Raw genomic sequence first — 13,096 nt, forward strand, 5'->3', positions numbered from 1 at the left:
CCATCACGAACCTCCCTCCCATCTGCTCCCACCAGAAGGTGATCATCGCAAAAGAGGAAACATAACAGAAAACAAACACAACATGCAAGGGTAAGCTAGTGCAATATAATACTTATCATGGTATAAAGGAATAAATGCATAAACATTCCCAGACATACAACACAGAGGTACATAATTCATGTTATGACAGACAAACAAGACACTATGACTCAATTATCCGGATACATATATTAAGATCGGATTCATTGGATGCCTGCACTCGTGGTGGCCTCTACTGCTCTGCAGAGCCATTGCCAATGGGTTTCACCCTACCACTCACGAGGTTAGCCTTTAAGCGTCTAAGGCCATTATCCTGCCAAAGACTAGGGCCTCCTGCTACTCTCACCACTTGGGTCAGATTTCTCTACCTGAGACTCACTGACCCTTTTAGAGTTTCGGGATGCGATCCTTACCTGAATCCTTATCTTAATATATACACTACACGCCACCATAAAGTCTCCCCATGGGACTCATGGAATTACGCCTATCTCATCATCACAATCATGTTTCTCATACAATTCCCACCTCTTTTTGGTCATTCATCCAATTTTCACGTTAAAGCATCACGAAACCACAACCCATGATGAATCCCATACCAAGCATGCCAATTTCGTTCATAAAATCCAAACACCCAAGCATATTCACTCATATCATATTTAAGAGGAATAATCAAAACAATGCATGCAATAAATCATTTAACAGCCAAGGAAACATAACACCCACTCGCACACTCGCTCAGGCGAGACGCTGACCTTCCTGATGCAGCGGATTCTCGCCCAAGCGAGATAAGATAAAGGGGTCTTCACGCATTCTCGCTCAGGCGAGATGCTGTCCTCACAGAAAACAACGAATTCTCGCCCAGGCGAGACGCGCGACAGTGGAGGCTTCACGAGATCTCGCTCAGGCGAGGCCTTCTCGCCTAAGCGAGACCGTGCGTCGCTCAAAATGGGAAAGGGCCGCCTAGGCGAGTTCTCGTGGCAGGGAGCACTCTGGTACTCTCGCCTAGGCGAGACGAGCTCGCTTGGGCGAAATTAGCAGAGTTCATCACTGTCCACCCACATGCAATGGCGGAAACCGCCCAGATCCACTCCCAAACACACATGCAACTCCATTTCATCCAACAAAAGCACACTATGCACGCATACAAACAGACAACGACCAAAAACAGCCAAGAATAACTTAAAACCGATGAATCTAGCTTCCCTTACCTCTGTTTTGGAGAGCAACTGAACAAACAGGTTCGAAACTACAGGCACCACAGCTCTCGGAGCTAGAGCGGAGCTGAAACATGAAGATCCAGACCAAAACGGGGTTAGGAGATCGAGCCCTAACTTACTCCGAAGTGCTCAACAGCAAGGAAAAGGGGAAGGAGTAGACTAGAGCCCTAGAGTTCGACTTACCAGGAGTACAGGATGGTTACGCTAGCTTGGAAATGGAAGATGGTATGCCCTAGCTGAACTTTGCTTCGTAGAGGGAGACAAGGAGGAGCTCTGCTTCTGAAAAGGGAGACCAGAGGCATGAATGAGTTCTGAGGGGGTATAGGGGGTCCCTTAGTGGGCTGGCCTTGGACCCATGAAGAGGCCAGGCCCAAAACTTTACTAAAAGAAAAAAGGGGCTTACATACGAGATAGTAAATATTTCCTTTTCCTATCACCATTCTTCTCATAATTCTATTTGTGTCTTATTTATCATTTTTGTTCCTCTCGCCATTCGATTTTTTTGAGACTTGAAATTTAATTAGTATATATTAATTATATTAGACTTCACTCTAATAAAAAGTGAAACTGGTGACTGTCATTTATATCCTTAAAAAAGTTTGATATTTTTCACTTAGTTAATTTATTATATATATTTGGAGCATCTTGAAAGAAACAATATTTTTAAGTAAATTGTAGTGTCTGTAAAATTGTTGAATCCTAAATAAAAGGTCTATGATAAGATAACACACTTATATTTATTTGTAATGAAAAAAATGAAGAATAATATGTGGAGTGAAGTAGAAGTGTGTGAAAGTATATTTTTCCTAAATAAAATCCAGAGACATTGGAGAGTGGTTGAGAATGAAATTTTTTATTAACAAGAATGGGAGAAGCGTAAGTATGTATAATATAGTTTCTTCTATTTTTTTGGTGACACAATCCTATAGCAAGTTGTTCCACCCCACTGTAGTTAGTGCAAGAATACAACAAATTGAGATTAAATAATGTTTTTAAAAATTAAGGAACAGGAACGTAAAAAAAAAAGAAAAAAAAAAAGAAAAAAACATTACAATTGATCAAAACGAGGAACACCATCAAGTTTATTGTCCAGTGTGCCTAAAGAAGATGAGGAACACCATGAAAATGGAAGGAAAGGTTTAATTGTACAAGCCTTGCGTAGAGGGCACTCCCGTGCTCTGAACCCATGAGCCTCTCAAGAAAACGCCAGGGGTGAACTGGGTAGCCTCATCCTTGGTGATGGTTTTGTAACCAGGCCATTTCACCCTGGCGGAGGTGGAAGCACCGGGTCCTGTGTTCTCGAACTCAGCATAGTACAATGTTTTGAGAGCGAAATCACCGTTCCAAGCTGTCCATCCATCAGGGTGAATGACGTCACCGATTTCTGATTCCATCACAATGGTTCTGGAGTACTCCTTCCATGGCCTTCCGAGGTAGCTCCTGATCTTGCTCTTCACCGGGATCAGTGCCTCGTCGGCTTTGATTGTGCACCTCTGCAGCACAATTCCAGTCGCTTGCTGCTTGTCCACTCTCCCCTGAGCCGTCACCATGTTCTGCTGGTTGTCGTTTGGCTTCCTCACGATCAGGATGCAGTTCTGGAGCACCACCGCCGCATCGCCGAAGATGAAGTCGATTGTCCCCGTCACGATGCAACTCCTGTAGAATTGTCTGTGAGCATGGGTGTATAGAGTGTCTTGGTACCCCTCGAAACGACAGTTCGCAAACACCACACGATCTGCCTGCACTCTCGCCGCCACTGCTTGATGCCCGTCAGGCCCTGCGGTGTTTCTCACACCCATTGCCATGCCTATGAATCCCTCTCCCTCCACCACTGTATGTACCCAAACAAGTTATTAAATTAGCCAATTTAAATAATATGCTTCTTGTTAATTAATTAATTAATTAATTACTCATCGATGCATGCATGCATGCGTAAGCGCACCAAAAGTTGCAGTGAGGAAAGTCCTCACTCCGTCCCTGAAGTTTTTGTTGCCGGTGACGATGGTCTTTTGGGATCCATCACCGTACATGGTTATGTTTACCATTTTCTTTGTAATCTTCACTATCTCGTCGTATATTCCTTCTTTGACGTAAATCACATACCTGCATTTTCCGATATGTACATGAGAAAAAGCATTAAAATGTTATATGAGGAAGCATGAGAAGGTGGTGGTTTTTATACCGTCCTTCAAACTTTTCAGGGATAGCATTGACAGCTTCGTTGATGGTTTTGAATTTTCCGCTGCCATCTTTTGCGACGGTGACATTAGGTGCAGGTTTGTTGTCGACGGCCTTCAAGATCCTGCGGTCATCGTTGGGGAGCCAATAGGGAAAGTCATCGGCTGGGTCGAGAGAAGCGGCGGGGGAGTTGGAGAACTGAGAAAGCAAGGATCGGCCGGATGATGAGGCGGCGTTGGCGGCTGTTTCGAATGTAGAAAGAGCCGATGCGAGCTGAGAGATAATGGCAAGGGAGTTGCTGATGAATTCCTTGGAATCGTTCATGAGATTTTGAAGTTCAGTCTTGATGTTTCCCTCGGGGAAGCCATCAATGCAGGTCTGTTGGAAGGAGATGACAGCACTGAGCCAGCTGTTGAGATCGGGACTCTTGTCAGTGACATTCTTGAGCTCAGTTTTGGATAGTTCAGAGATGGTGGTTGCGATGTCATCCTTGGCATCCTCAAACAGCTTCTTGCAATCCTCGAACGCTCCTTTCTCTTCATCAGTGTCGAACTTCATCGTATTGGTCTTGTTGAAGGCCTTGGAAACCTCTTCCTCTGCGAGCTTCACGTAGGCCTTGAGAAGGTCTTTGGGTTCGGAGAGCTTGGAGTCTTTCTCCATGGCCTTGTTCAGAGGCTCCTCACACTTGTCCTTGAAATCAGCGGAGCTGCACACCATTTTCACTAGCTTCTCCGTGTGCGCCACCTCCCCCTTGGGGGAGTCATCTTCAGCCTTTGCAGGTGGTGAATGGCTAGTACGTGCCTTGTTGGTGCTCTTGGCATTGGCATTGGTATTGCCATTGCCATTTCCAGTGTCATCATTCTTAACCACGACGAAGAGAACTGCACCGATCATGCCGACGAGGACGATGGTAGAAACCACGCCGATCATGATCCTCTTCCTCATCCTTTGCTTCTTCTCATTTCTCCGCCGCTCTGAGATGAGGTCAAAATCCTGAAACGCCATTGTGTGAGAGTTTCTCTAAGGCAGAGGATTTCAGGTCTCTGCCTTAGCTTCAAATTGAAACCACTCGCGGAGAAGAAAGGTAGAAAGATATCCAAGGTACGCTTTGCCTTGACTCCTTTTTACACCTTGTCTGTGTTTCATCGCTTCCAACTTTAATGTTTTTTCTCTCCATCCGAGAGTGGACGAGAGACGTTTCAGCTCTTTCCATTTCACTGTCAACCCTCCAAATAACGTGTGATGCTGCACTTTCTCCTCATTTCCACCTTCTTCCCCGCCATTTTTAGAATCGCTTCCTCTCTCCTTTTCCAATCCTAGGATCATCTTGCCTCTCTAACCCACCCTAAATTTCGGACAATTTAACCTCATTGCCTGTCCATTTTTTTTATAAAAAAAAAAACTGAAAATGTTACTTTTACAATACAATTTTAAGAATAATCATTCATTTTATTTTTTAATTTTAGCTGTTTGGCATACATAAGGCAGAGAAACCACACGTAGCAGCTTGGTTCAAGTACCTTTTATCATAGACGTTTATGATAAAACATTGAACTTAGATAATACAAATACATGTCATGTTTCAATTCCAGCTTTTTCATTTTACACATGCAAAGGCCACGTGAACAAGATAAAGGCCTAAATGTTATTTAAGTTCTCACACACATCGTCCCTCTCTGGTTCAGTAGATAAAAATTAAATCCCATTGTCATAAGGGAATGATGTAGACCCTAGCCAAGCATCACCAATGATAAATTCCGAAACTGAGAAGTTGTAGGCACTGTCGTAATCCATTAAATGGTACCCAGCCCAATCTACTCTGTTATCAGTCCCCGAACCAGGCCCATAATTGGAATACTCTCCATAATACAAAGTGTCCAAGCCTTCGTCATTGGACCACCGGGTCCACCCCTCTGCCTCAATAAATGCATCGATGTAGGATTCAAGATACACAGTACGAGAATAAACCCTCCACGGTCTTCCTAGGTAGCTCTTGACACTACCAGAATCAGAGTACAGGTCTGTGGTAGCTAGAATGGAGCAGTTTTGGATTGAAATACCGGTGTCCTCATCAGGGGAATCTCTGGACTGTGCAGTGATGACAGTGAATTGGCCTGGCATTGGCATTCTAGACACAATGTTGCATGCTTGTAAAACCACCGCTGCATTCCCAAATATGTAATCTATGGTTCCAAAAATCTCACACTCTCTGTAGAACTGTCTAAAGGAATGAACATATAGAGTGTCTTGGTAACCATACATGGCACATCTGTAGAAAGCAGTGAAATCTGCATTCACTCTCAGCGCAACTGCTTGATGCTTCTCTGGCCCTGCCTTGTTCTCGAAACCAATATCACGTGCAAGAAAACCCTCTCCAGAGACCGCTGATAAACAAAGACACGCAATTTCCATTTTATGTTGATAATCTATATTGATACAGCATGTTAATAGTTCAGGGTTTACCCAGAGTTGCAGATCTGAAAGTGGTCCAGCCATCAATGACACTTCTGCTGCCGGTGATAACAGTGACATCCTTTCCATCGCCAAGCAGAACAATATTGGTCTTATAACTTGGGATTTCAACATTTTCCTCGTAAGTCCCTTCTTTGACATAGATTACTGTCCTACCGACGCTGTTGTTTGGAGCAAAGTTGATAGCCTCAGTGATGGTGCTGAACTTCCCCGTTCCATCTGCAGCTACAACAAGCACCCCATCGTTGCCTTTCAGGAGGCGGTGGTTTGCCCTTGACAGCCACAACAAACGCCGGTTCTTGTGTCCTTGGAAAGCCTTCTTCTCTGGCTTAGGGAGCATTGAAAGAGAGTCACTGACATGCTTGTAAGAGTTGATCACAGAATTCACCAGAACTGGCTTAAGGGTACCCGAAGCAGAATCTAAGCTCTCTAGACACGTGCCTTTGTTGGTGAGGGCTGCACTGAGGTAGGTTCTTGCATCAACTACTTTTCTGGAGTCTTGGGAACGGATCCCTGATAGCGATCGTTGTAAGGAAGCTAAGGTGGATTGTTGAAGTTCTCTGCAGTCTTGGACTGCTCCTATTTTGTTCTCTGTGATGCTTGAGTGTCCTGCATTGTTTAATAGATCAGATAGTTTTGTGGCATCAGATATTGCTGCTTGGAGGGACCGAAGAAGGGTGTTGATGATGTTTGGATTTATGTTTATCGAGATAGAAAGCTTAGATGAATCGAAGCTTACATCATGAAATAAGTTTGTTCTATTTAAGAAAGAGTGGTTTGCATGGAATGTTGGGGTTGTAAAAGCATTGGAGGACTTAACAGCTACGGCATGTGAGAAGAAGAATGCCAAAAGAAGGAGGAAAAGTTTAGGAATAGCCATGAAATTACTATTACACCAACAGTAAGAAGAAAGAGGCTGATAAAATGAAATTTGGAGATGAAGGGTTTCAGTTTTTGACTCGTGATAAATAAGGCAAGTTGGTGAACATGAAATAGAAATTAGAATTAAAAAATAGCACGGGCTTCGATTTTTTAACCTTTAACATAAAGAGGGTAGACAATTGAACTACCTTTTCAAACATGGTAACATGAAAATCAGCTTGTGGCCAAAGGGGATGCATGTGGTGCACAAAAATTAACGTCTGCCGTATTAATTTTCCTATATTTCTGCTTAGGTTGGGTCACCTCTTTTGTTTTTACTCGCAGACCAACTTGGTATTATTGGCATTGACGAGCACGATGGGAAGTGAGAATGAGAAATACCCGAAAAGGAACCGTCATTTGGTTTAGAGTGATGGTTATCTATGAAGTTGATGTAGAAGTACTGAAACACGTGTCGGTGAAAGAGAATGATCTAAGAAAAGAAGACATTGCCTCCATTTTGGGTCATTCTGTTTTGGTTTTTTGTGGATAGCGGTGAAAATAATGAAAGGGTTGGTGCTCATCAAGTTCTGATTGAAGGGACCTTTGTACGTTGACAGTTCCACTTCGAGAATAACAGTTTCAATACTTTAATTCAAGAGTTTCGGTAACATCTTCCGATTCCCAGAGTAGTCAGAAACCAAGAGTGGGTCACTGCTATTAGTGAAGTACTATCAGACCATTTGACGGTGACTGATAAATAGAATAACTATGACAACGACACCTTCATGGTTTATCTCATGGCTTCAACTTTCAAGAAATGGTTACCTTTATCTTATGCAACCCCAGAGCCAAAAGTTAGTTGTATTGCTTCATTTGTTTGTTGGGGATTAGGACTGAGCAACTACTTGTTTAAATACACAGTGGTGAAGCAAGTGTTTGATATTTTGGAATTGAAAAAACTTGCTTTTTAAAATTTTACATACACTGTAATGTTCAAGTTAGTCCAGATTAAAAAAGAGACTGAAGGTAAACCACAATCATCTATGATAAATTAATCAACATGACACCTCCATTAAAACTTAGTGAAGCTGCATGTGCTGTAACACAATATTGCCTCCATCTTGTTCAACAAAACTCAAATCATTAACAGTAATAAAGTCCTAATTAATTGAACTAAACACGGACCCATAAAGAACCACTTGAATAGATTATAAGTACAAGAGTGAGAGAGCGTGGCAGTGTTGCGTTAGACTTTGAATGCAGCAGTGTAGGTTACTCCAGTGGAAGGCAACCACAGATTCCCCTCAATAAACTGAGCCACTGTGAAGTTACTCACCTGGCTGGAATCATTGAATGCATGGTACCCTTTCCATTTCACACGGTTCGCTACGCCGGCACCTGAGCCAGTGTTCAGGTACTCTGCATAATACAGCGTGTCCAAAGCAAAATCTCCATTCCACTCCAACCACCCCTCTGCTCTTATCACCTCACTCATGAACGATTGCATGAAAACGGTTCGTGAGTAAGTCTTCCAGGGTCTGCCCAGATACGTTTGAGTGGTGTTGACGAGGGGTGCGAGGTCGGAGTCTGCAGTGATGTTGCAGAACTGGAACGAGAAACCCGTTGGCTCATTTGGGTCTTTTCTACCGTGTGCTGTGATCGTGTTCTTCTGATTTGGCAAGCCCTTCTTCGGTTGTATTAAGCAGTTCTGGAACACGGCGGTGGCGTCGCCGAAGATGAAGTCCACCGTGCCTGTTACTCTGCATTCTCTGAAGAATTGGCGCATGGTGTGGGTGTAGAGGCTGTCTTGGAAACCCAAAATCCCACATCGGTAGAACACAGATAGGTCTGAGTCTGATCTCAGCGCCACTGCTTGGTGCTTCTCAGGCCCTGCCGTGTTCTGAAAGGAAATGTCTCTTGCTATGAACCCTCTGCCACTCACAGCTGCACACACATTTTTAGTATCAGACATTATTAATGTCACAGATAGTTAAGAGTTTGATTCGTGAACTACATTAAATGTTTTTGTTTTGATTCAAGAATTTGGTTGAACGTTTCAGTCAGTGAATAAGATGGGTTTATTGAGAATTTTAATTGTGTTAACGAGCTCATTTAATGCTAATTATGGGTTAGTTGCATACTGGATTTTGTTAGCTGGTTAGTAGCTAGTGTGATTAAATATTAAGGCCCTACTTACTGAAGGTTGTTAAATGTCGAAATTATATTTAGGCACTTACTTGCTTTGTTGGTTCAGAAGAAGTGACTGTTCCTAAAACAGAACAATTTTAACTCTATGCATTCATGTTTGTGCTGATTCATAAGGAGTTAGCTGGCAGACGTGGATTATCTTGGTTGGTTCTTGAACACTCATAAATATTTGATGTAAAATAGTGATCAACACGTATTTATTGATTCTAATGATATCGTTAATTTTTGCAAACCTTAAAAAATTAAGATATCAAAGCCAGGCATTAACCTAGGATCATCTTCTGTACAAAATAACTTTACTACCATTTTTTGTATCGATTCAATTTATTGGAAATACAATTTTGAAAGGTTAGGACATAGTACAAGTAAAAATAAAGGATTATGTAGATTTACACCGTCTATGCTCAGTTGACTTAATAAAAAATACTATACCAAATAATGTATCTTATTAGTGACCGAGTTTAGAGATAAAAAGTAACTAATTAAATATCAATTTATAAAAGAAGTTATTAATAATTTAAATAATTTTTAAATTGATTATTACAGTAAATTGGTTCCTAACATTCATTACAAAAAAAAGTTGGTTTTTAAATTTGTGTTTTTAGTTACCAATTTAAATACAAACATTGAATTTTTGTTTTAAGTAAATTCTTAGTAGTTAGTGTTAATAACCAATATAAAAATCAATTCATTATAATAATAATTTATAAACTATTTTAATTATAATTATCTTTTAGTTTATAAATTAATATTTAAATAAATTATTATACTAATTAATTATTTTTTATCACTAATAAAAAAATTTATTATAATAAATTGAATAATGTAAGGTGGTCTCTCGTAAGCAATTACTTATCTTTTTTTTTTTTTCTTTATCAAATCACCTTCTGCCTTTCAGTAACAATATAAAGTTCTCAATGAATTGCCAGCTAAAATATATAAGGAAAAACTATTTTTACACCAGCATATTATTTCTCTTACATCTTTGACACTATGTATAATAATAATAATAATAATAATAATAATATTATTAAATTAAAATTTAAATATAAATTAAGTTATTGAATAGAAGATAATAAAAATGATTGTAGGATGGAAGTAGAAACTATTGGGTTTCAACCTATAAACACCTAAAGAAAATTGAAAGGGTGATTCTGAGACATTTAATGCAAGCATTCAACTCCGTCTTTCACAAATTTAGAATATTCATTTTACTAGAAACGCCAAATTTTTGGAAACAACAAGTGTCATCCCTATTTGTAATTTTTAAAAGTCACCGGGAGATTTTAAGACCGAGTATTTAAATCAATCCCGAGAAATTAAAAAAAATCATTAAAAGAATTCTTTGTTCTATTGTTCCTTTTATTTTACATGAAAATACACTAAACCGTAGTTTATAAAATAAAAATAACATATAAATCTTAAAACTTTATAGAATCAAATATTAAGAATGTATACATCCAGTTTGTATAACAAAAATATAACTTAAGAAAAAATTTCCAAGAGATCAGTAATCCAATAAAATTTCTTATATATAAGCGCTAGCCTGTTAAACGATAATTAAATAATTATAAATTCAAATTAAAATAATAAGATATGTTTCTATTTTTTATTAAAAGAAATAATCAATGAGTCTTCTTGCATCCGCTAACGACAAAAACAAAAGTACGGTGAAAAAATTTCCCCTTGTCACGCACGCTTTTACCCAATTTCCCAGGCAACCAAGATGTTCAAAATAGAAGATTCCACCGAAATTTAATGCAAGGATTCAAATTTTGCATCATAATCCATGTCCATTTTTTTTTTTTTTAAATTACCTTTTTTCTTTTACTTGCGTTCATCGTTTAAAACTAATGTTCATAAATTGAACACTGCAGTCTAGTCTATAACATGAACAATTATATTAGAAAAAAGAGAGAGAAATATGAAAGAAAGAAGAAAAGAGTAGCATGAGAGTGAGAGTGAGAGAGTGAAGGGCAATGGCAAACTTACCGAATGTAGATGAGCGGAAGGTGGTCCAACCGTCGATGAAACTCCGGTTACCGGAGATGACGGTGGCGTCCATCCCATCTCCAACAATCATGATGTTCCATTTCTTTTTCTTGATCTCCACGTTCTCAAAATAAACACCTTTCTTTATGTAAATCACATACCGTTTCATGCTATAATCAGGTGCCGCAAGCACCGCATCCATGATCCTACCGTAGTTCCCACTCCCATCCAAAGCTACCACAGCATCAGGAGTCACTCCAATCGATTGAAGAAGCTTCCTTTCCCTGGGTTTAACCCACGAAGGAAATTGCTCCTTCCTGGCGTCAAATTCATCGTTTACTGGCACCACCTGCGCAAGAAGCTCTTCCACCAACGACACCACTTCGCCGATGCCAGCCGATACCAAACTCTTCACAATGCCGTTCGTCCCTTCGAATCCCTCCAAGCAAGTTTGTGGATGCGAAAGTACCGCACTTAGCCATGTCCTCAAATCGGAGCTCAGGTTCCCCGTGCTGTTATGCTTCCCTGCAACAACCTTAAATTCTTATAAATCTTCTCCAAGAAGTTTTCATTGGTAGCAACTTTGGCAGTGTGATTTAGAAGAGTGTTTTTGATTTGATACCTTTGGGGTTCTGAGAGGCGGAGAGGGCCCAGGAGAGAACGTCGGAGGAGATGTCGAACAAGTCGAGGCAGTCGGCGATGGCAGTGGCGAGGCGGAAGTCGGCGAATGGTGTGGAGAAGCGTGAGAGAATGGAGGTGAGTTGTTTGATGGCAGTGATGAGTTGGGTGACTGAGCCGGCGAACTGGGTGGGGGAGACCCCGAGGCAGGCTGAACCGGCGAAATCTGTGGCGGCGGTGAGAGGGGTGCAGAGTGCGAGAAAGAAAAGGCAGCAGAAGGAGAATGCGAGGGTGGAACGATATCTGACTGGAGAAACAGCCATCTGGAACAAGTGGCGAGTAACAACACAGAGATGGGTTCCATATTTATAAGGTCCGAGATTTGGAGTTATTATCATCATTGTCTTCTAACAATTTTGGTTAATCAAATTGCAAAATGTTGACTTTCATGGTTTTTACCTTGTTCTAAAACATTAACAGTATTTCTTAAATATTTTCATCGATATTCTTAAGCGAGTTTATGCAGTTTTTTTTTTTTTTTATTTGAAGTTAAATTAGTAAGAATGGGTTTCTTTAATTTTTTGTTAAATGAGAATGATATTATAGGTGAAATTATCCTCTATCTAACCGGTTTCTGATTTTTTACATAGGAAAGTGAAATCGGATGATATAATAACGACTTTTCATTGGAAATTAGGAACACAACGAATTCAATATACCATTTAATGAAAACTGACTGTCATGATGACGACTTCATATTGAAAATCATATTTTTTAATATTGACTTTATTTTGTTCAAAAATGTTGACACAGGCACACGCTAGTGCAATCTGTTCTGCACAATTCATGTTCATAGGCACGGGTTCACACATACAAACTATTATATGTAGTGAAGATTTTACTTTTTTGAAAAAAAAAATAGTAATCGATTGGGTGAAGGAAAACTTCACCTGTATCCTCACAACTTAGACCTAATTTTGAAAAAAAAAATCAAATGATCTTATTTTATAAATTTATGATCAAATGGACGTAAAATAAGAAAAACCAAATTTATAATATACAAAAATGAATATTTAGATAATATATTATTTAGATAATAAAATATAACTAAGAATTTCAAACAACAAGAGAAATGATGACGGACTGGTCTAAAAATCATACATAATTATGGAAGAAATACATATTAATTAAACCTAACTTATGAAGTATTTTAAACTTTAATTTTATTAGATTCTTATACTTGAAAAATACATGAATACAGTTTTTTCTAATACAACGAAGTTAATTTCTTTTTTGATGTTGACTTACAATATATTGACATGTGTTTGCTCTTTTAATTTTTCTTTTTCCATTTTTTCTTTTTTTTCTTTTTCTTCATTTTTTTATTTTTTCGTTGTTTTCCTCCATTGTATTCTTTTTTAGATTCCAATAAATCATCTATCCAACTCTTTCTTCTCTCTTGTTGACATTTTTATGCATTCACTTTCTTCTATCCTTGTCCCTCTTCG

The 13,096-nt window shown here is 39.5% G+C and overlaps 3 protein-coding genes across 4 annotated transcripts; all 3 read right to left on the reverse strand.

The window, feature by feature from the left end:
* Nucleotides 1-2,105: 2,105 nt before the first annotated feature.
* LOC114177564 (Plant invertase/pectin methylesterase inhibitor superfamily) lies at nucleotides 2,106-4,571 on the reverse strand. Its single transcript, XM_028062958.2, has 3 exons — nucleotides 3,439-4,571; nucleotides 3,199-3,359; nucleotides 2,106-3,087 (listed from the first exon to the last, which is right to left on the reverse strand). Exons 1-3 carry the CDS (start codon nucleotides 4,437-4,439, stop codon nucleotides 2,396-2,398), a joined length of 1,854 nt encoding a protein of 617 aa, XP_027918759.1. The 5' UTR covers nucleotides 4,440-4,571; the 3' UTR covers nucleotides 2,106-2,395.
* Nucleotides 4,572-4,862: 291 nt separating this feature from the next.
* On the reverse strand, nucleotides 4,863-6,897 carry LOC114177870 (putative pectinesterase/pectinesterase inhibitor 12). Its single transcript, XM_028063459.2, has 2 exons — nucleotides 5,898-6,897; nucleotides 4,863-5,818 (listed from the first exon to the last, which is right to left on the reverse strand). Exons 1-2 carry the CDS (start codon nucleotides 6,784-6,786, stop codon nucleotides 5,130-5,132), a joined length of 1,578 nt encoding a protein of 525 aa, XP_027919260.2. The 5' UTR covers nucleotides 6,787-6,897; the 3' UTR covers nucleotides 4,863-5,129.
* Nucleotides 6,898-7,791: 894 nt separating this feature from the next.
* Nucleotides 7,792-11,967, reverse strand: LOC114177869 (Plant invertase/pectin methylesterase inhibitor superfamily). 2 transcript variants are annotated; one of them, XM_085671126.1, is made up of 3 exons: nucleotides 11,593-11,967; nucleotides 10,971-11,505; nucleotides 7,792-8,714 (listed from the first exon to the last, which is right to left on the reverse strand). In XM_085671126.1, exons 1-3 carry the CDS (start codon nucleotides 11,950-11,952, stop codon nucleotides 8,017-8,019), a joined length of 1,593 nt encoding a protein of 530 aa, XP_085527252.1. In that variant the 5' UTR covers nucleotides 11,953-11,967; the 3' UTR covers nucleotides 7,792-8,016. The 2 variants fall into 2 exon arrangements, with proteins under 2 accessions (XP_085527252.1, XP_027919259.1); XM_028063458.2 differs by having other exon boundaries at nucleotides 10,971-11,495; nucleotides 11,593-11,912.
* Nucleotides 11,968-13,096: the final 1,129 nt, after the last annotated feature.

This window comes from Vigna unguiculata, chromosome 3, assembly GCF_037176805.1.
Source record: "Vigna unguiculata cultivar grain cowpea cultivar isolate G323 ecotype 2 chromosome 3, ASM3717680v1, whole genome shotgun sequence".
NCBI classification, from domain to species: Eukaryota; Viridiplantae; Streptophyta; class Magnoliopsida; order Fabales; family Fabaceae; genus Vigna; species Vigna unguiculata.